At 35.8% G+C, this 22249-nt stretch overlaps 1 protein-coding gene across 9 annotated transcripts in view; it reads right to left on the bottom strand.

Annotated features, from left to right (window-relative positions):
- The window catches only part of LOC129941912 (tropomodulin), a 233501-nt gene that overhangs the window by 27886 nt on the left and 183366 nt on the right, over positions 1-22249 (bottom strand). For all 9 annotated transcript variants that reach the window (XR_008780943.1, XR_008780942.1, XR_008780944.1 and 6 more), the window contains one exon: positions 4730-4882. Coding sequence is in view for 2 of the 9 variants with exons in the window: in XM_056050679.1 (XP_055906654.1) it covers positions 4730-4882 (153 nt within the window). In the remaining 7 variants the exon portion in view is untranslated. The remainder of the gene's footprint in view (positions 1-4729; positions 4883-22249) is intronic.

Raw genomic sequence — 22249 nt, 5'->3', positions numbered from 1 at the left:
GTGGTGTAATGGTAAGTAATGGTATGGGAAGCAATTACCTGTTTCAAGAACGTGGAGCTGGATTTTCAAAGCTTTAAAATGACAACGATCGATTCTGAAACGAGCTTTTCCATAGTTTCTGAATTATTTGGCGGACAATGATGGATTTTCCAAACAAGATAATGCACCAATTCATTAAGCACGGACATCAAAAGTCTGGATTCAGGGACCAAGTGTGAACCTATTACCATGGCTGCATATCATCCTAACCTGAACATAATGGAAAACATGTGGGAATTACGAACTTTCCGAGGAGCTAACATCGACTCGGACCACTACCTCGTTGTAGCCAGGGTAGCACTTCGGATTTCCAGACCCAAGGCAAAACAGGGAGGTGCTGGGAGAAGATACAACGTCGAACGGCTACAATCGCCAGAGATCGCCAAATCCTTTTCCGACCGAGTGACAAGTAACCTCTCTCGAAGTTCTCTGCCGCCAACACAATGTATCGAAAACCAGTGGCAACATTGCCAAGATGCAATCAGAGAAGCCGCCTCTGATGTGCTGGGTTTCAAACAGCCACCAACAAGGAACCCCTGGTTTGATGAGGAATGTCGGCAGGCAAATGCAGCCAAACAACAGGCACGCAAAGCGGCGCTGCATAAAAGGACGAGAGCTGCTCGTGAGCTCTATGAGCAGAAGAGGCGAGAGGAACGCCGACTTTTCAGAAGGAAAAAGAGAGGGCATGAGAAGCGTGCGGTCGAAGATGTTGAGAGGTATAAAAGCAGGAATGAGGTTCGAAAGTTTTATGAACTGGTGAAACGAAATTCACAGGTACATAAACCTAGAACCGAAGGCTGCAAAGACGAAAGTGGAAACATCATAGTGGAACCGCAGTCAATGCTGAGGATATGGAAGGACCACTTCTCCAGACTGTATAACGGCGACGAAGAACTGAATCCCGCTGTCAGGCAGGATGACCCATTCGATATAGACGACGAAAGCCAACAATCCCGTCCTCCCGACTTAGACGAAGTAAAGTTTGCCATATCTAAGTTGAAGTCTAATAAAGCCGCTGGAGCAGATGGCTTGAATGTCGAGCTCTTTAAAGCAGCTGGAGATAAGTTGGTTAGGAGCATGCACCAACTTATCTGTAAGATATGGTCGGAAGAAAACATGCCCGATGAATGGAACCTCAGTATTGTTTGCCCGATCCTGAAAAAAGGAGACCCTCTAAACTGCACCAACTATAGAGGAATAAGTCTACTTAACATCGCCTATAAAATCTTCTCTGCCATAATATGTGAACGTCTAAAGCCCATCGTCAACAACCTGATAGGTCCTTATCAGTGTGGTTTTAGACCAGGAAAGTCCACAGTTGATCAAATATTCACATTACGGCAGATCCTGGAAAAAACTCAAGAGCACCAAATCGACACCCACCATCTTTTCATCGATTTCAAGGCCGCATATGACAGCATCTACAGGGACGAGCTGTATAGAGCCATGTCTAGTTTTGGCATCCCTGCCAAACTCGTCCGTTTGTGGAGGATGACCATGGAGAATTCACGCTGCTCCATAAAGGTTGGAAACAACTTAACAGAACCTTTTGATGTCAAAAAAGGTTTTAGACAAGGTGATGCGCTGTCATGCGATTTTTTTAACATCGTGCTTGAAAGAATAGTGCAGAGCTCACACGTCAACATTAGAGGCACTATCTTTCCAAAGTCTGTCCAATTACTGGCATATGCTGATGACATTGACATAATCGGAAGAACTCAGCGTGATGTCAATGGGGCTTTTGTAAGTATTGAGGCAGAGGCGGCAAAAATGGGTTTAACGGTTAATGAGGGCAAAACAAAGTACATGCTGTCGTCTAGAAAGGACATACAACACCGACGTTTTGGTCAAAACGTCACAATCGACAGACGTACCTTTGAGGTAGTCAAGGACTTAGTCTACCTAGGCTCCGCTGTAAACGCAGAAAACAACACCAGCGCTGAGATCAAACGCAGAATAACTCTTGCTAACCGCTGTTTCTTTGGACTAAGAAAGCAATTGAGTAGTAATGTCCTCTCTCGAGGGACCAAAGTGTTGCTATATAAGACCCTTATCATCCCCGTCCTGCTATACGGTGCAGAAGCATGGACCATGACAAAAGCGGATGAAAGCACCTTGGGTCGCTTCGAGAGAAAAGTTCTTCGTGTGATCTACGGTCCCGTATGCATCGAAGGGGAGTGGAGGAGAAGATGGAACGACGAACTGTACGGGCTGTACAGCGACGTAGACTTAGCAAGAAGAGTAAAAGTCCAACGACTAAGATGGCTGGGTCACGTAGAGCGCATGGAAACCAATGCTCCGGCCCGGAAAGTCTTCGAATCCGCACCCACAGGACAGCGCAGTAGAGGAAGACCGCGGATCAGGTGGCGCACACAAGTGGAAGGTGACCTCACCCAACTTGGAGCGCGAAACTGGAGACATCTAGCTAGGCACCGAGCTAGATGGAGAAGTTTGTTGGGTGAGGCCCTAGTTCACACAGGACTGTAGCGCCACCTTAAGTAAGTAAGTAAGTAAGTAATGTGGGAATTGCTTTCAAGAAAAGTCTACGAAGGATGAGGGCAATATCAAAAAAGAGGCTGGGATGCGACCTACACCGATAACTTCCCATCCCATCTGTCGATTTGTCTTTCTTAGAAGGTTTATAGGTTTTCGTGTTTTGTTAAAAAAGTTCTCACTTGAATTATGCTAAAAGATTTAGAAATAACCAATATTTTCCATTTTATGAAATAGTTATAAGCAAATATAAATATTTGATGATTGAAATTAATTTGAAGTTAATATTTTCAACGAGATATCACGAACCGAATATCAATGTTTACCAAATTTGCGAATTTTTTTTTGTAGATTTTAGTTTATTATGAAAAAACGGACTTTTAGATTTGTATAAAAAAAAATTAAGAAAACCGAGTCTGTAGGGGATGTGAAAACACCAGTACTATAGAAAATATTGCTGCTGGTCGCCACAGTGTGCCTGAAGAGCCCTCCACCTAAATTCGTCGTCGTGCAAATCAATTGCATGCAACACTAATGCTCGACGTTGTTGAACAATATGCATAAAGACTTGTATTTAAATGCTAACAAGATGCAATTCACTCAAGAACTAAAGCTTTTTGGACATTCCAATAGTCGTTAATGGTCCAAATATAGTGGCAAGAAATTGCAAGAGTGGATGATAAATTTTCGAAGAAAAGTATCTTCAGTGGTTTGTCAATAAACAGAATTCCCAATGCATCCACAAAAAGTGGCATCAAGTGTTTGATGAAATTTAGGGGCTTGAAAACAAAAGCTCTATTGAGCGACAAATTTAATGGTGTTTGGTGTTATTGCACGTGGTAGTTTTGTTAATTGGCCGCCAAGATCATTTGATCTGATAGCCATTGGTCTAAATACCAATAGATAGTTTTAGAACATAAACGATATAGAACCTTAAATATGACTGAGCATCACCAACAGTTTAGACCATCGGATTTTAATAATTGGCCCTTAAAATTTAACCATCCTTTATTTGTAATGTCGATGAAAAGATGTGAATTTGAACAATCAAATATAATTTTTTTTACGTCCACATAGAATTAACAAATTAGTTTTGCGGGCAAATGTCACTCACATATTCAATCACTTTATGAATCAGCTGTTTGCTTTAGTTTGTAGACAAACCAAGATTGCTACTGAGGATTTTTATCTTCATTAGAGTGTTTTTGGCGTTGTTATTTAAGTTAGGTAAGATTTACGAGCAGAAAGATGGTTTTTGTAGAAATTCACTATGCACAACATATATCAGTTCTGAAGTGCTTTATGAAAGGTTTTTGAAGCACACTGGTTAAACAGTTTCGCCTATAAGCAAAATGTAGCGGTGGCAAGAGCAGCGTCGTTATCTGTAATTGTTAAACTGCTTTCCATAAGTTAAAAAGTTAAAAAGCATCCCGCTCTGTGTATCTTTTTTCAATCAGAGCTAGCTTTGAACACGCTCTACGAGCTCTAAATAAATTTACAGAGCTAATGGGGTAAAAAGCTGAGCGTGCCTGTCTTCAAGTCTGTTTCGTGTTGTATAAAAGGGACAAAATTTAAATTCTTGAGCTTTTGACAGAGCATTTCTCCAGTGTGTTTTATAAATAAGTCGGAGAGATCTGATCAAACTCTGCTAAAAATGTTAACCATTTGCTCAGGCTCTGCTAAGTGCTCTGCGTTGGGCTTTGAAACAAAAACACTTATGGTGACATCTTTATATCCAGAAGTGGCCTTGATAACTGCCCCATGCATCGTTCGTGCGACTTAACACCTTTCGATCAATTTGTTGGGGTAAATATAAGTCTTTGGTTAATGGTTCATTCATCTTTTAAAGTTCTCAAGCCATTTAACAAAAAACACCAAATAATGAGGAGAAAAAGAACGATCTTTAACCAGACTGTTTAAAATTGAAACTTCATTGATCACTTCCAAAAATTGATAAAATTGAACGAGATACGAGTTTTTGTTTCCGTCAACACAAAACTGAGAATCAGTGAAGTAAATGCTTGTTGCTATAATTAGGATATGAATTTGTTGACCCATTCATATCTAAGTAACACTAAGTTAGATATCAGAAAAATAAACGTTCACATTAAGTCTCAAGAATAAATATCTTATTTATAGTAGATTGACTATTAAGATTAAAGCTATTAATTTATACCAAATTGTTTAAATTACTTACATCAGGATCGACTTCTTTTGCCAAAATATTAATCTCTTCTGGTGAAAGCTGTGCCAACAATGCATCTACATCAACTTCATCATATTCACTTAAATCCTTGCCATATAATTTAGCAGGAGTTGTCATGGTTGTTGTTTTTGTTGTTGATGAAGTCTGTAATGAAAAACAATAATCAATATTTTAGTAAATAATCAAAATTTCTATATTTATTAAATTTTAGAGAAACAAAGAAATAAATAAATATATATTCTAACCTTTCCTCAAAAAGTATTAAATCACGACTAAAATGTCACTAAGAGGTCCAACGATTCTCACCCAAGACAATTTGTTGTTCCCACATAAAAATGAAGGTATATCAAAGCCCGCACTGTTTATAAGCAACCCCCAAAGTTCAATCCAATTATCCGATTACAGAGACAAAATTATGCGGAATTGTAATTCTAGGTTTTTCTTTTTTTTTTTTAAATTATATTTTATTTATATTTTGTTTCCTTCAAGAAGATAGGTTGTTAGGTAGGTTACAGCTTAAAGACTCGTCAAGACTTGGGCTTCTTTTGTGTGTTACCAAATCCAAATAAAATAAAATACACGAGAGTTAAGTTCATAAAGAGGGCGAAGTGAAGCAAAGGAAACAAAACAACTGATAGTGATTTGTTTAAAAAAAAGAAAAAATTAGTTTACTTGAATTATGCAAAAGCAAAATGACGATGAAAATGTTAACAAACAGATAAAAAGTTAAAAAAGAGAAGACGAATTAAACGACGATGTTTCATAACCAAAATAAAAATAATAAAAACAAAATCAACAACAGAATGCCTGAAGTTTCTTCAAAGTACATCAAAGAAGAAGGAACACCAAGAAAAATTTAAAGAAAAAGACCGAAAAATCAAAATGACGTATAGAACAAAATTTTAATGGTCTTAACACACTGACTCTGCTGCAACCGAACGAAAAAAGTCAACAATAACAAAAATAAAGCCGAAAACAACAAACTTCCTCGGAACTGGGGAGACGTGAGTCTGAAAAGTACTCTTCACTGTTTCTGTTGCTTCTGCTGCTTTTACCGGTCGTGACTCGTGACTCACAAAATTAATAGCGCTGAAAATTGGTAACCCTTCCCTTTTGGTATATAGGAACGAGTGTTATGGCAAAAGACAAAGTACCTTTATACCCACTCTGGCATTAGCCAGCCCATTGTTTGTTGTCTTCGTTTTGGAGGGCTTGAATTTGAAGCCTCTTCTATTGCAAAAGCCATCAAGAAAGACACATCCAACATTAAAAACAAAACAACAAAGCCAAAGACGAGGAAGACGGATCAAAAGAAACGAGAGAATAAAAGAAAGAAGCCAACTTTTGTGAGTCAAGAAAATAAATCTACAATCAAATTATGTTTAAAACAAAGGTATTTTAAAAAAACAAAGACCAAGAACTGCAACAACAACATAAATCGGCAGCTTAAGCTAATTTTAAACACAAGTCCGTAGCTTATAATTTGAAATTTGGGGTGGTTGGTGGTTTGAAGCAAGACTTGAATGTGTTCAATTAACACTTAAATAAAAATGATTTTTAAAATTAAAACAGATTTTATAATGGAATAATTTTAATTTTCCAAATTAAGAATTTGCAGTCAGCGGGCTTTAAATCTTGTTCCTAGTAAACCTTTTCTGCTATGCAAAATATCTCTTGTGAAAAGGTTGATTTTTAGTGCTTATAAGAAATTTGTACTCTCTTACACTTTTCTTTTTCTAAATCTAACAGATTATTTGAAGTTTTCGTTTAATTGAAACTTCCTTTAATCAAAACTATTTTCTTTCTCCAAAATAATAATTTTGTTATAAAATAACTTTGTTGAAGTGAATAACTTTAAATAATTGTTTCGTTTGTTGTTCTAAGATTGTTTTATTTAAATTACACATTACTTAAAAAATACTTTAAATCACATCGATTCATAGGGAAATAAATCTGAAGTACAAATTTCAAACTAAACTCCGTTTAGTTGATAGAGTTTGGCATCAAGCTCTCTTATCGAAAATGCGTGCATTAGGTATTGATGAATCCCTTCTTCGTTGGGTTAGAAATTACCTTTCGGATCGTTCAATTCAAGTAGTATTGGACGGGTTCAAATCTGATATTCATAAAATAAACGCTGGTGTGCCCCAGGGATCCGTTTTGTCTCCGACGCTCTTCCTCATTTTTATAAATGATCTTTTGTCTGAAACTTCTAACCCACTAAATTGTTTCGCGGATGACAGTACCCTCAGCTTTTCATATTCGGTTTAAGATTCTCATCCTTGTTCTTCGGATGTGGACTACCAACGACAGCATTGTTCAATGGGGAATCAAAAACCGTGTAGAATTTAATGCTTCGAAAAATTAATGCTGTCTACTGTAGAAAAAGCGTAACCCTCCCATAATGCCACTATCCATGAGTGGCACTTGCATCGAGGAGACTGAACAGCTATCAGTCCTAGGTATGTGCATTACAAACCACTTGTTGTAGAGTGATAACATATTTGACATCGCCAAAAATGCTGCTAAGTGTTTAGGTTTTCTCCGACGATGCAAGAAGTTTTTACCCCTTCTGATCTGGCTATAATTTATAAAGCCTATATTCGTCCAAAACTTGAGTACAATTCATATATTTGGGCAGGTGCTCCTAAAATCCACTTGAGTCTCTAGGACAGAATTCAAAAGAGAGCTCTAAAAATGATAGGTGATCATCGTCTAACTGAAACTTTTGCATCTCTCAAGCACCGTCGTAAGGTTTCATGTCTCTCATTATTCTATCGCTACTTCCATAAGCAATGTTCTAATGAAATAGCCAGTTGCATTCCTCCCCTCAAACAATTCAACCGTAATACTCGTTCTTTTAGGAATGCCCATCAGTTTACCCTTGAGCCCAATTACGGTCGTACCGTAAAGTTCAGAGATTCTTTTTTTAGTCGCACTACAAGAATGTGGAATGCTTTACCAGACTCAATATTTCTCACTCATTACAATGTGCAGGCATTCAAAACCAATGTGCATCGGTATCTCCTTTCAAATCCTATCCTCCCTTCCTAATGACTCGCGCTGGGTATAATCATTATAAGGGTATTCATATCCCCTTGAGTGCGCGTACAATATAAAAAAAAAGAGTTGCAAAAATGCGAACTCTACTTTAACTTCAAAAAACAAGAATTTGTTACGATTTTAACTTTTTTAAAGTTTAAGAAAAAAGAAAAAAATAAGTTCCAAGGCAAATTACTTCTTTTCTGGAAAATCTTATTAAAAATTATAAAATTTTTTTAAAAATTTAAAGTAATTATTCTTAAAAGAATATTTTCCCTTTTCGGATTTGTGGATTATAGACTTTATGTTAATCGAGGTTGGTTAAAAGCCCATAAATGCATAATGATCTGATAACCCCCATAGTAGAACAAAGGCAGAGAACTGCTGGCCCATTATCATGCAAATAGTGAATTTTTGGCATATGAAATTTTGAACCTCTGGTGCTAAAACCCCTTTTGAAATATTTAAAGGATACGACTTTGCTTAAAAATACAAAAGTTCGCTTGGTATGTTTTGGATAAAAATGAAGTTGAACTTAGTTTTAGGTGCAATGGTTAGTTCTTGGTAAGTTCAGAAAGACAAAGAGGGAAACATGATGAGTATTTATATAAAAGGAAGCAACAAACAATATATATTAAAGGGCACGCTTGACGTCACACTGGTATGGTTTTGGTGTTTTTTTTTTGGTTGATAAACAGGGGGACTTAAGGCCGTTTAAGATATAAATTTTGTTACTATAAATTCTTAGCTTGTTTAGTATAAACATTACCAGGTTAAAAATATTGACCTGTGAAGGTTTCTATTGCAACGAACTCATTGAATTGATCAGTAAAACGGTATGTACAAAATTATGCTGTAACAAATGAAGTAATGCATTATGCATGGGTACGAACTTTCATGAACTCTATGAATAAGCTTTTATTCAATGAAACCAAATTGGAGCTAAAGCAACTTAATGAACTGTTATTATCGTTTATTTCGAAATAACTTTAAAAGTTCAGTAAGTTCGTGTAGTCTAGAGGCTACCAACCAACGAGAGAGAAGCATCTGTTTCGTCTCGATGTGTAGCACTTAGCCGAGGCGTTACTATACAATTTCATATACTTTCGGGTTTTGAAATTTCATCACAAAAAATAAGTAAACCCTGTTTTTCTTCGAATTGCGTATTTAATTTTATTTTATTTTAAACATTTGAAATGCGTTCTTAAATTCTATTATTTTGATGAAAAACTTAAAGTTTTCAAGATTTTTGAAGTAGCTTCTAGAATTTGCTTTAGTATTGAACTAGCACATATAAATATAAACGGAAAAAAGAATTATTTATTTTTATTTTCACCGAAAAATCGTTGATAATTTCGTTGAATTCAGTTCTTGGAGTAAATCGCTTTCAATGCTCAGGAGAGAAAGACGGTTTTGTCGCATAGTGGTTCGAAGGCTATTTTTACAAATATCATTTTTGAAAATGAGCGCAGGTTTGGGCATGTAGCTCTGAAATTTAGATTTCCGAGAATTCGGTTGATTTTACTTTTTAAGTTCCGGCGATCGATCTGTTCCATAGTCCTTTTTGTATAAGTGAATCAAAGACACAAATTGAAGCAACTCATTACCAAGACTAGGCTCTAAACCATTAGGATACACTTTCACCAATGCCTCTACTGCAGCGTGTAAATTTTCAGCATCCTTCTTCTCGATGTGTTTCAGGAATCCAAATCTCGAACGTACAGCTTCATAGGCATACAATCTTTCAGTAAGAGAAACAGATAGCTGGTCAATCACTAGGATGAAGGCGGATACTTTGTATTTTTCCTTGGGTGACATATTTGATGCGGGTGCGTGACTGTACATAGTCATCAGTATGGGATATTTTTTGGGCTGATTCCTCGTATTTATCAAAATCATTTCGTTTGGATCCCACGAATGATTTCAATAATTCTAGTGCAGGCAATGCCGATTCAAGAATCATTTTCGGTTCTTGCAACATCTTGTTTCTAGCGCTGAATCGCTCCAACATATCGTTCTAAAATGTCGTAAAAAAAGCGGTTTCGAGACCACTCATCTTCTGTCTTTGGGTGATTAAGAGTAAAACTTTTTTCTTCTTAATTTTTATATCATAGAAAAATATTTCCTTTTAAAACTATCTTTCCGCTGTCCATTATATGTTTTGACCAATTATTAAGGTTGTCGCTTGAAAGAAACGAGAAGTAGATTTTCTCTTTGCCCTTCACCCTTCTTCCTAAAACAATGAAAATCTTTTAGCTAAAAATCAACTACAGTCTCGTGATATCGTTTCGTTAAAAGACAAATGTTACAGTGGTGATCATAATAAGAGTGGCCCAAGAGCACAATCGTGTGGGCCACAAAAATTCTTACATTAGATTGTTTTTTTTTTATAATCCTCAATATTTGCAAATACTTAGCTTTGATATAGGTACTAATTCTCTAATCCGATACAAATCTCTATTAGTTTTATCATGCCTTGTTGACTTGTTGATAGTTTTTTCCATATAACAACTTTTTTTTAGCAATTTATTCACTTAACAACATTTTGAATAAAAACAAAAACGGGTCAAATGCTCTAAGGATTAAAGAATTAAAACATTCAATATCACAAAAAGTCAATCAATTCCCATTTAAATGAATTCTTTATACTTTCACAGCTAAGCTCTGTGATATTTTACATATGTGAATGTTTTTATGAACAATAGGTATCTCTATAAATCCCAAAAGACCATAGACACAAGCACATTTTGGCAGCTTTTCTTTTTTTATTTTTATATAAATTGAAATTTTCATCTAAATTGATTTCACTTCCTTTTGCTCCTAAATCAGATAAAAACAGAAATAGAACCCTATAAGCTTAGGTTTATATTTCTAACATTTATTTCAGTAAAATATTTAAATTCATTTACATTTTCTAAAGCTCAAACCTACACAAACAAAAAGACCAAACTGCACTAAACTAAAGTAAATACATCTAAACTAAATTTCATTTAACGCCTATTCACAACCCGCCCACACTTTACTGTACTTTTATTCAATAGTCTGGGGGAAAGCTTTGCAAATGAGAAAGTTTTGATTTTAAATCTTTTGTTGGTCAATTTAAGTGATTAATAAACTATTACTAAGAAATGTTGTATGAAATAAGGGTAATAGTTGTCAACATCATTGCCGTTTAGAGAAAAAATTAATTTATAAGTTTATTGGAAATACTTTTACAGTTGCAAAGTATTGCTTCAAAACAATCCACGGAAAAAACGAATTTTTCAGAGTTGAATTGGTTAGGCTAGGTAAAGTTGATGGGCTGGCCATTGATAATGTTATCACCACACTTAGATTAATGTACCCTGAAGTATTGAACTTCCGTACAAGAATGATTAAACTTATGATATTATAGATTGTATTGTGCTGGCCATTTAGAGGCTTTAGTAAAGTTTAAAAGGCTACTTCTTGGAATACATATCTTAGATAACAACAGTGTTTACTTAACGTTTTATTGTTGAAAAAAAACCTTTGCGTTATGTTACTGAAATTAGCATAAGGTGCCACTTTTAAATTTTTAAATAACATCTTTGATTAAAAAGTTAAAAGATGAAAACTAAATTTAATTGCACAAAACCTTAACTTAGAGGTTTCATTTTTTTTTAAAATCACACTAATTTGCGTCTGGCACTTTTGAAGCTGTCATTTTTCCACTTTTGACATTTTTACTTAAAATGGAACGATACACTTTTAAAAAATTAATTAGAATTGATAAACTACAAAACTAGTGAAAAATTTCAGTCGTAAATTCCAAAAACTAAAACACTTATTGCCCGTGCGTCGTGAGACACTTTTTCGAACGATAATAGTTAAAGTAGTGAACAAATTGGAGGAGTTGGGTCAAATTAGTAATGTGTAGAATCAAAACTATTTACGACGCTCAAAAACTAGAAATATAATTGATTAAGCCCTGAGTGTTGACAAAAACCTAGCCTTGTGCATCTTTAAAATAATGCACTCCACAAACGTAATTATAACGTATTTTACATAAAAAATTTGGCTTTGGAGCTTTTAAAGTAGGTTTAACGTAAGATTATCAACGCAGTTTCATTGCTGGTCGGACCTCGGAAAAAAATCTTCATTAATGAGACCTATTATCACATAGGAATCTAAGGGGTCGAAAGATCCAAGAATGATAGTAGTCAATCCTCAACATTTCACGATTTGATGCGGGTTTTGGACTGGTGTTCGTTGAGATTCATCATCAACATCAGCTCGACAACCGGGCTTCCGTCCTAGCCTTATACAACAAGTTTCTCCATTTATTTATATCGCAAGCTGATTCCATCCAATTACACACACCAAGGCTTCTTGGGTCTTGGTTCACGCCATCTCTTAAACATAAAAGTTTCCGAACTTTCCTCCCCGTTTCTACGAGCTAGATAAATAATGAAATTAGGTGGCTCAGCAGTCCGTAGAGAACCAGAGCCTAGTGACTTACAACTGTCAAGCAGTGATAGAGGGGACCTACAGTTTATATGCCGAATCCAAACGGCTAATTTTTGAAAGCACTTTTTCATGATAAGAATTACGCTTGGAGAATTTGTCAATTCCTCGCAAGAGGCAGTGCCCGTGAATAAAAACTTTGGGTGGAACAGGGAGGGATCGAACACAAGACCTCTAACCAACATGCCACGGGTACTACTAGGGTCTAGACGAATAAAAATATCACCTTCGAGGTAGATTTTAGAGTCTCTACGGAATCGTCCTACATTACTTTAGTGGCCAACAATTCTCAAAAATACCTTCCTCTCGAATGCACCTAAGTGGTCGAAGTGCCTTTTTCTAAGCACTCATGTCTCAGATCCATATGTAAATACTGGCAGAAATATCACTCTAGCACTTTCTAAGCACTCATGTCTCAGATCCATAAGTAAATACTGGCAGAAATATCACTCTAAACAGCAGCAACTTTAAAGCTATGGTAAGGTTTCTGGATTTCTTTGACAGACTGAAGTAGGCTCTATTGGCTTCGAGCAACCGCCAAAGTATTTCTTCTTTTATGATATTATCGGCTGCTGCTATTGACCCAAGGTGTTTGAAGAATTGCAATACTTTAAATTCAAACTCCGCAACCTTGATCGTTTGACCAATTGTTCTTCTTCCAGTCTAAGGCACTATTTACTTTGTTTTTCATTCGCTAATGTTAAGCCCCAGATTTTGTGCTGCCTAATCGATCTGGGAAAAGGAATCGTGTACAGCTTGTTCGGTTCTCCAGATGATGTCAATTTCACCTGCGTAAGCCAGCATCTATCTGAACTTGGTGAGTATGGTCCCTAATTTTGACGTGCCAGAGTAACGGATTGCTTTCTCCAACGCCAGGTTAAAGAGGAAGCAGTTTAAACCATGAACTTGCAATTCAACTATTATAACTTCACTGGTTATAATGGTCATTGTCAACCTACATAGTCGTGTCACTTTGTTTGGGATTCCGAATTCTCTCATGGCTTTGTAAACTTCTACCCTGGCTATTGTAGGCGGCCTTAAAGTCTATAAATAGATATTTAGTAGGAAGATTAAACTCTAGACATTTTTCTATCACCTGCCTAAAGATAAAAATCCGATCGGTTATTAACTATCCAGTGATAAAACCAGTGTATCTTAAAGGCGGTACTCAACAAATTGATTCTTCTATAGTTGTAGCACATAATTACATCTCCTTTTCTGTCTTCGCCAGTCTTTTCGCATTTCTTTATACGACCACTATACTTTTACAAAAGAAAAATTGGTCCGCCACGTTGAAACACTTCGAATGATATGCCATCGGGTCCCGGGGTTTTGCCTTTTTTGGGGCTCCTAAAATTCTTCTCGACCTCTTCTATGCTTGGTGGCTGTGGCCTTTCTTGACTGGAGCCTAAATTTTTTCAATTGGCGACCGTTTAGCAATTCTGTGAGACTCGACCTTATCTTTTCAAAAACAAGGATGCTGCAAATGCTATGAACAAAGGCATCTCTTTGCTACCGAATTATGATTAACGATTTTGTATGTCCGGAATTGCAAGATACCGGAATTAAAAGATATTAATCTGAAAAACAAGTTGCTAGGACGTGCAAAATGTGAGACAAATTTCCTGAACTTGTTTATTTTAAAGAGGTGGTCCAAAATTGGCCATCGATAACTTGCGAAGAAACACCTGAAGACTGTTAAATTTAAAAGATCTTAATATAAAGTCAACGAAAATGCTCTACAATCGATTCTATGCCTGGGGTTAATGAGGATATCCAGACGCAAACGTTCCGTATTGGACATGGAAAATTTCATGAAAGGTATTGTTTTTTAGCTTCTTCTTCTTTGCAATATTACTTTAGCATCAATTGATTTCTGAAGACCTCAAATGCTTTTAAGAAAATCGCAAGTTTTAAAGTTGTTATAAATATCATACAGTGTCAGCAATTTTATTAGAAAATGTATTGTGATATTTTAACACCTTATTTTTCCAATGCGGAAACCATAACTAACACCACCTCTCGTACTATATAACCGGACTTATAACCAATGAATATGACAAAACAAGAGCTAAAAGTTTCCCTTTTCCTATAAAAATAATCGAAATTTCCATATTTCCGTTTTGAATGATAAGCCAGCAAAACTATAAAACAACAAAAAGACAAAACAAAAAGAAGCAGCCATGACAGCGTTCCAGATTATGACTGTGACAGTGGTTATAGAGTTGAGGATAGAGCATCAGAGGAATCCAAACCGAACCCAACCGAATCCACAAAGATCTATTTGGGCGGAAACTTATTTTTCATCTCAAGTAAAACAGACACACTTCGATTAACTTGGTATGGGCTTCAGATTTATTCCAGCTTTGATTACAAATGTTGCTTCTGCTTCATCTAATCTCCTATGTAGATGTGTCTATACAGTGCTCTGTGCTAGGCCCGTTGCTGCGTGTAGCCCGTTTGGTACAGATAGACCCCCACCTTCCCCCCTCCTCTTTTTGTGGAACTGCTGAAGTGGAACACAAATGGAAGAAAAATAAGATGTGATGGTCATGCAGGGTTAAGAAATGATTAGAACGGTTGACTGGCTGCATCTCCAACTCCAACACCAAGTATAAGTCGGTTGGGATCAGATCGGATCGGAAGTCAAGTCAGGGGAAAGGTGTTTGGTTTGTTGTACGGACGAGATATCGCAGTTAAATCTTTTATACTCGGACTTGTACATCCCAATCCCGGATAGCGCGAGTTAGGTTCACTTCTTTTATTTTTTCTTTCGTTTCGTTTTTTCTTAAAGATGACGATGAAGATGCTGATGATGATGATGGTGATGAGGGCAAACACGCAATCACTGTGCAGACCGTTTTATTAACAGTAAGTTTTGTATTTATGAATGTTTCTATATTTAGGTAGGTATGTAGGTAATATTCCGCTTCGCATTTTCCTTTTTGATTTTCAGTTTTTCTTTATTTTCTTTTCTCTTTGTATAGGGACCATGATAGACATGTAACAGAAAAAGAGAGAAAAAGGGTCGATATAGCGGTTATGATTTGAATTGCGTGTGCAGAATCGAAACGAAGAGTTGAACATCGCAAAGCTTAATCGAATGTTTTCAGCTTGAATGATTTGAATGGAATTTGTATTATTAACAATAACAAAAAGAACAATAGAAGGGAGCGTTATGGGAAAATATTGTATTATGATGGTTTCGTATTGATTTTTGCTAAACCGACGAACGGAGAGAAGACGCCGCGCCACAATAACGCCAACGCTAACGGACGAACGCAAAACCTTAATCATACAATCAGAATCAAATTAGTTGGGACATATTGGCATTATTAATGGGAATTTGATGGATTAAGGAAGTTTTGTTGATTATAATAATTTTCAAGCTTAATGTACACCCACACATAGATTAGAGACCCCAGAAGGTGGAAGATGTGGGTTGGGTAGGAATTAGTTGTTTGTGGGCTTAGGTTAAATTTGAGTATTATCGATATCTAATTAATTTCAAATTTTGATAAGGGATACAAAATCGAAAATACATAGTTATGTATTGTATAGATACGTTTTTAAAAGAATTTGAATGTTGATGTTTAAACTTTCATAAGATGCTATTGATACTTATTTTTTGAACCCAGACATTTCTTGGTTTGGAATGTCTGCACATTTTAATGAGTGAAAAAGCAATTCCATATTCGTGTAGTGCAGCTTAACAATACGTCCGAAACTGGTCTCAAGAATTGACTGAAGAGCATTCCTAGAAGTTCGGGTATTACGGTTGAATTGTTTTAGGGGAGGAATGCAACTGGCTATTTCACTAGAACATTGTTTATACAAATAACGATAAAGCAATGATAGGCATGCGACTTATCAATCCTTGGTTGTGCCATCTTACAGTTTTTCAACGGGTACTGCCTTTGCGAAAAATTGACAAATCATCCGAGAGTAATTCTTATCATGAAAAGCAATTCTTCAAAACAACCATTTGGTTCAAATAAAAACTGTAGGTCCTGACAACAATATTCGCATACAGGAATGGTTGAGTGTTGTAAGTCACTAGGACCTGGTTCTTATTGGACTATTGAGTAATCTAATTTATTTATAAAGAAGTTTCAAACAAAAGTTAATATAAATAAATAAGGAAGAAGTCAATATCTCTTTAGGTTCTTGAGATATGAACGACAGCTTCTAGGACAGAATAGAATAACTTCTTATGCAAAAGTTAAAAATCAAAGTTTTTCTCATTGTTGTCATATTTTGACATTTGACTATCATCACTAAAGCATTCAAATTTTGTAGAATTTTTCTTCAAAAATGGCAAACATTTTATACTTACTTGCAGTTCATTAAAATATAATCTTTTGTGGCATAGTGCAGCACTTTTTCAGCTAGAAAAAGTAAAACTGATAAAGGGTTTTCAATTTGCGCGAGTAGATTTAGGGGCTTCGTGGCAGCTAATTTGTTTTGGTGACATCTGTCAAATATTTTGTTTATTATTGAGTAAGTTTTGGCAAAATTATGATGACAAATTACACGATTGAACAGGACGTTCAAATGATCCAACTTTATTATCAAAATGAGTGTTCGTTAACGCAAACGTTGCAAGCAGTGCGCCCATTTTACGGTAGACGTGGTGGCCCTTCACAGACTATTCAACGTTTGTTGGACAAATTTTAGACGACCGGTTCAGTAAACTATCAGCCAACACCCGTACGTTCAAGGAACGCAAGATCCGTCGGAAACCCGAGGCATTCTATTGCTCGCCGTGCACAAGAACTCGGCCTTACGCAGACTTCAACTTGGGGAATTTTGCGTCAGGACTTGGGATAACACCTGTACAAGATCCAACTAAACTAGGAGCTCAAAGTTTATGACCATAGACAACGCCGTTTTTTCTCTTCCTCTCATTTGGAAGAGAATTCCAATTTTGGACGAAAAATCATCTTTAGGGACAAGCGAAATTGCTGAACGACACCAAGACGCGCGAGGATCACCAGGTGATAATGCATCCTCAAAAAGTTACCGTTTGGTGTGGATTTTGGGCCGGCGACGTTATAGGTTCGTACTTTTTTGAAAACGACGCTAACGATGACAGCTTATTTATTATGGCCCAAATTGAACCTTATGGACCTAGACAACATTTGATTGCAGAAGGACGGTGCTACGTGCCATAAAGCAAATGGCATTTGGATGTGATAAGGGTGATGTGAATTGGCCAGCAAGGTCAGGCGATTCGACCTCGATAGAGTTTTTCCTGTGGGGTTTCTTGAAGTCGCAGGTCTATGCAAATAAACCACAATCGACCGATGTCCTTAAGGTGAACATAACACAGGCCGTCGCTGAAATTTAGCCGGATCTATGCGAAAGAGTAATGAAAAATTATACTCGTACCCTCGAATCCGTGCCACCGTAAGAAGCCAATGCAGGCATTTGAATGATGTCCACACATAATGGAATAAATGCGCCTTTCGTTAATACCTCTCACACAGCTTGTTCTATTCCATTCCAACATCTACACACTTTTATTGAAAAAAACTTTAGAAAAAATGTAGTTTTTGTTAAGAATAAGTGTGCGTTGCTCAAAACCAACTGAGAATATAACTGCTGCAGTAGCTGTCAAAGAACACAAATTTGTCGATTCCTAATCTATCTCCACAAACGACATTCCATAGTTTTTATCTGAAGGACTTGGGTTTCAATGATCCTTAAATTCAGTTAACACAGAATTAGAGTTGGTGGGCCATTGAAAACGTTGAATAGATCTTCAATGTTTAATTTCATTGCTAAGCACGTTACTTCACCTTACTAATAACATAATTGTTTAATAATTTCTTTCAAATAATACTCTTGTTTTATTAATAGCAAAATGAAAATTCTTATTGAAAAACCTTATACTGGGTTATTGTTTAATTTTGTTGATTTTATTGCATTTTCGAAAAATGGTATCACACTATTTTAAAGCATCTTAATCACATTTCCAAAATCAAACTGAAGTATCTTATTATTATATCATCATATCACAATTAATTACGCCTTATACAAATATTGATTCCTAAACAACGTAATTAGTCTACTTTTTATCTCAACCATAATTTATAAGAAGATCGATGTTTTCAATGGTATCTGAAAAATGATGTACCTGCCTGGAACTACTTATAACAACCTCTGAACTTCGAAGTAATTAATTAAAATAAAAAACTAGTTTAACGTCGACGTCGGAACAATCTTTTCTATAAGCCTCTCTTCATCATTTGACAACTTGCCTTTATCGTTGCAAAAATATTATCCACACAAATTCACTTCAATTTATTATTATTTAACTTTACTTTTGCAACATTCTTTCCAGAACAAAAACTAACTAAAACAACAACAAAAAAAGAAGAAGCAGTTATGGAATAAAACAAGGAATTAGGTCATCTAAGTAGAAAATCCAGTTAGTTTTTTGCGACAGCCGATCCATAAAAAAATAAAATTCTTGTTATAAAAGGTATAGGTAGCATTATAGCAACACAAATCTCAAGTCCTCAAATATAATTTTAAACAAAAAAAAACACTAGCGGGGGAGCCCCACCGTTGCGCCGTTTCACTCCGCTCTGAACCTAGATTTTTTGACTCTTTTGATATTATTTTCTATGTTTTTAATTGCTCACGATGAAAGCATAATTAGAACACGTTTTCAAGATACGTACATGGGATGCCTGTTATGGAATACAAAACTCATGTCATCTATTGCATTATAAATTTCTTCCACTCGACTTGGACTTTGGAAGTCAAACTTCTTTGTTTGTTTGTTTTTTGTAATTCTTATGGAGCTATAAAGCTTAGCTACATTTTTGTGTTTTAGGTTGGAGGGAAAATGTTTTCGAAGAAAAACTAGGTAGGTAAGGTACATATATGAGACTACGAGTAGGTTAAGAATGAAGTGTTATTTCTGACAGTGGCAAATGGCTACTTTACCATCAACTAACAACCAACATAAATTGAAAGTATAAGCAATTCAGACTGAGGTCAAACTAGTTGAACATTGATTAAGTGGTGTGTGGCGCAACAACTTCTACGACGTACTCGCTGACCGTCGTTGTCGAGTCGTCGTCGTCATGTAATCAAAACAAGAACCATGAACTCATTTTCGATTAGAAATATTGGTTGTTCTTTAGGGTTACCATCTTACACAACATATAAATTGTTTATCAAACAAAAATTATATTTAAAAAGTATGATTTTCAAAGAAGAACAAACTAAGTTCTTGAACTTGAAATCCTATTTTGTATTTTTTTTTTTTTTGAAAAAAGAAAATGAAAATATCACTTAGAAACATTCCAGGGGCAGGTTATTTGGTAATCGTTTTACAATCAAAAGAAACAAACAGGAACTGTTTGATTGTTAAGCACGTCTTTTCCAGGTTCAACACCTCTTCTTTTAGTTTTTGCTCTTGTTTTTTTTTTTTAACTGTCACACTTTCTTTAATTGTGAATTGAAGCCTTTCGAATTGGGATGTCAAATCTATAGAAATGATTGTCATTCGAGGAATAGTTACATTTTCACCTTGATATCTCCTGCGACTTTTTCCAATATATTTGCTTTTATTTTCAAAACAACATATTTTCTTTGTGCTAGAATCGGTTTTTCGCAGAGAAATTGATCGTCGTGTAAGCTATTTTGTAAGTCAGGGCAAACTCTTGAAATAACTTCATAATTACTCCGTACTAAATTACAAAAACTTTCCGTTCGTGTCATAAATCCCTCGGCATCGGTTTTCAACCGCACACAGACTTCACCACCCTCCAGCTGCAATTCAACAGAAATGTTCATATTTCTATACCTTCTAGATCTTTCTGGAAGGATAGGCATTCCTGAAAGAAGAGCCAGTCTACTTTTATATAGATGGATCAAAAATAAAAGAAGAGGTTGGTGGAGGTGTGTACTAAGCACGACTGATATTAAGGCTCTCATTCAGCCTTTCCAATCATTGTAGCGTGTTTCAGGCGGAACTTTTGGTGATAAAAGAAGTCTTGTCCTGGTTTAAAGAAAACGTGATATTAACATCTGGATATCCGTGTTTTCTCAGATAGTCAGGCAGCTATAAATCTTTGGACTGTCACCATTGCTGGGTGCCGGTTCATAGATACATTCCACGAAACTGTAAGGCAGATAAACTCGACAGGAATGGTACTGTACAACTCATTTTACCAACGTTCGGCAAATGCAGGCATAACAATCGCTACATGTAAACTATTGCTTATTCAGGGCGCTATGAAGAAGAAAAACATCTGGCCTACATTAGATTTAAAGCGAAAAACGTGCTAAGCAAATCGCCTTTAAGCTCGATAATAGGTTTCATAACCGGTCACTATCCAATAGTTAAGCAAACCATGCCGCTATGCGTATTCTCAAATGACTTTTTCAGAAGCTGTATGGATAAGAATGAGGAGGAAACAGTTCTTCACCTTCTCTGTACATGCCCTGCTCTAGCTCAAAAACGCAAGAATTACCTAGGAGAGTTTTAAATAACGATCTAAACGATATGAACCATATAAGCATAATCAGCCTCCACATTTCGTAAGGGACTCAAACTGGTCTCATTGAGCTTAGGAGAAAGCCTCAAGATCTATGCGGTATCACAATAGCCCATTAAACAGGCCTTAGTGTGTCCTACTCCATCACGGACAGCCAATTTAACCTAACCAAACCAATCTCCAAATTTTAATAGTTTATCAGCATAGCAAACAAATAATTATAAGTTTTACCGGCGAATATGCTCGAATGATATCTGATCGAGATGTTTAACCACGGTAAAAAGTAACTTAAAATACTCATCAGTCTTGTAGCTACATCCACCAATAATAATCATGTCATAATTTACTTCCATTGCGATGTGAAAAACGTACAAACATACAAACAAACCAACAAACAAACAAACAAACTAACTAACTTTCACATTTATAGTATATATTGTAAATCTGGATTCAAATAACTGAGATCCGAATTATTGTTATAGACTCTATAGTTGAATAAAATGTTTTGGATGCAAATGAGGCAAATACTTCTGGATATCCGGATGGTTAGCAGATTAGAAGATTAAGGTAAAAACTATCTGGAAAGGTGAATAGATGTTCGAATCAAGATTCTAATGCGGATACAATTTCAATCCATTTCTAGATTTTTGTCAATACTTGGATCGAAATCTATCACAACTGTATTATTTTGTTATTGGGATATGTGTCACTACCACTGTCACTATCAATGTCACTATTCGGATAGTTCGAATAGTTTGAATATTTGGCCGTTGTATTGTGCTCTCTTTTAGATTTTTTACATGAAAGTTTTGTTAAAATAAGCACTCATTTTTACTCATTTGAGTGCATATTATCTTTTAATAGTTCAAAACAATAAGCAAAGATGGTAACCCTACTTTATTTTGTTCAATGTTCTTTCAGTGCACGATTTTGTTTTTAATTTATTTGCTTTTCTTGTTTCTATTTTATGGTATAACAATTCTTAAATGGACACTTTCGATCATTCAATTGGCGAACCGTAACGTTCGTTCTTTTGTATTTTATACGGACAATGATGTGTGGTTGTTGCCTGTTGGTATTAAATAAATGGTTTATCGTTAGGTAATTTAATTTTCATCAACAATATTCTATTCTATCGATTTCTATATAAAACAAATCAATGAGAATTTAATGTTACTTGTTGCATTCCGATATCATGGGTAGTTACATATGGATAAGGTGCAATATACTGGTGTGGGACGATTTTAGAATGGTACCGAGAATTGACCATGGCTAACTTAACGTATTGATCATTTGTGATTCTAGTCTTTTTTCTCTTTACTAAACTAGATCATTATATAAAAATGGCCGTTACTGGAAAATTAATTAAGTTCTACACACCCATTAGAATTTACTTAACATTTTTTTTTCTGTCAAGGTATTCGTTCTTTTCAAAACGAGGCTTGACAACATTTTAATGCAAATAAAA

Source organism: Eupeodes corollae, chromosome 1 (assembly GCF_945859685.1).
Source record: "Eupeodes corollae chromosome 1, idEupCoro1.1, whole genome shotgun sequence".
Lineage (NCBI taxonomy): Eukaryota > Metazoa > Arthropoda > Insecta > Diptera > Syrphidae > Eupeodes > Eupeodes corollae.
This window is presented reverse-complemented; position numbering and strand designations above follow the sequence as displayed.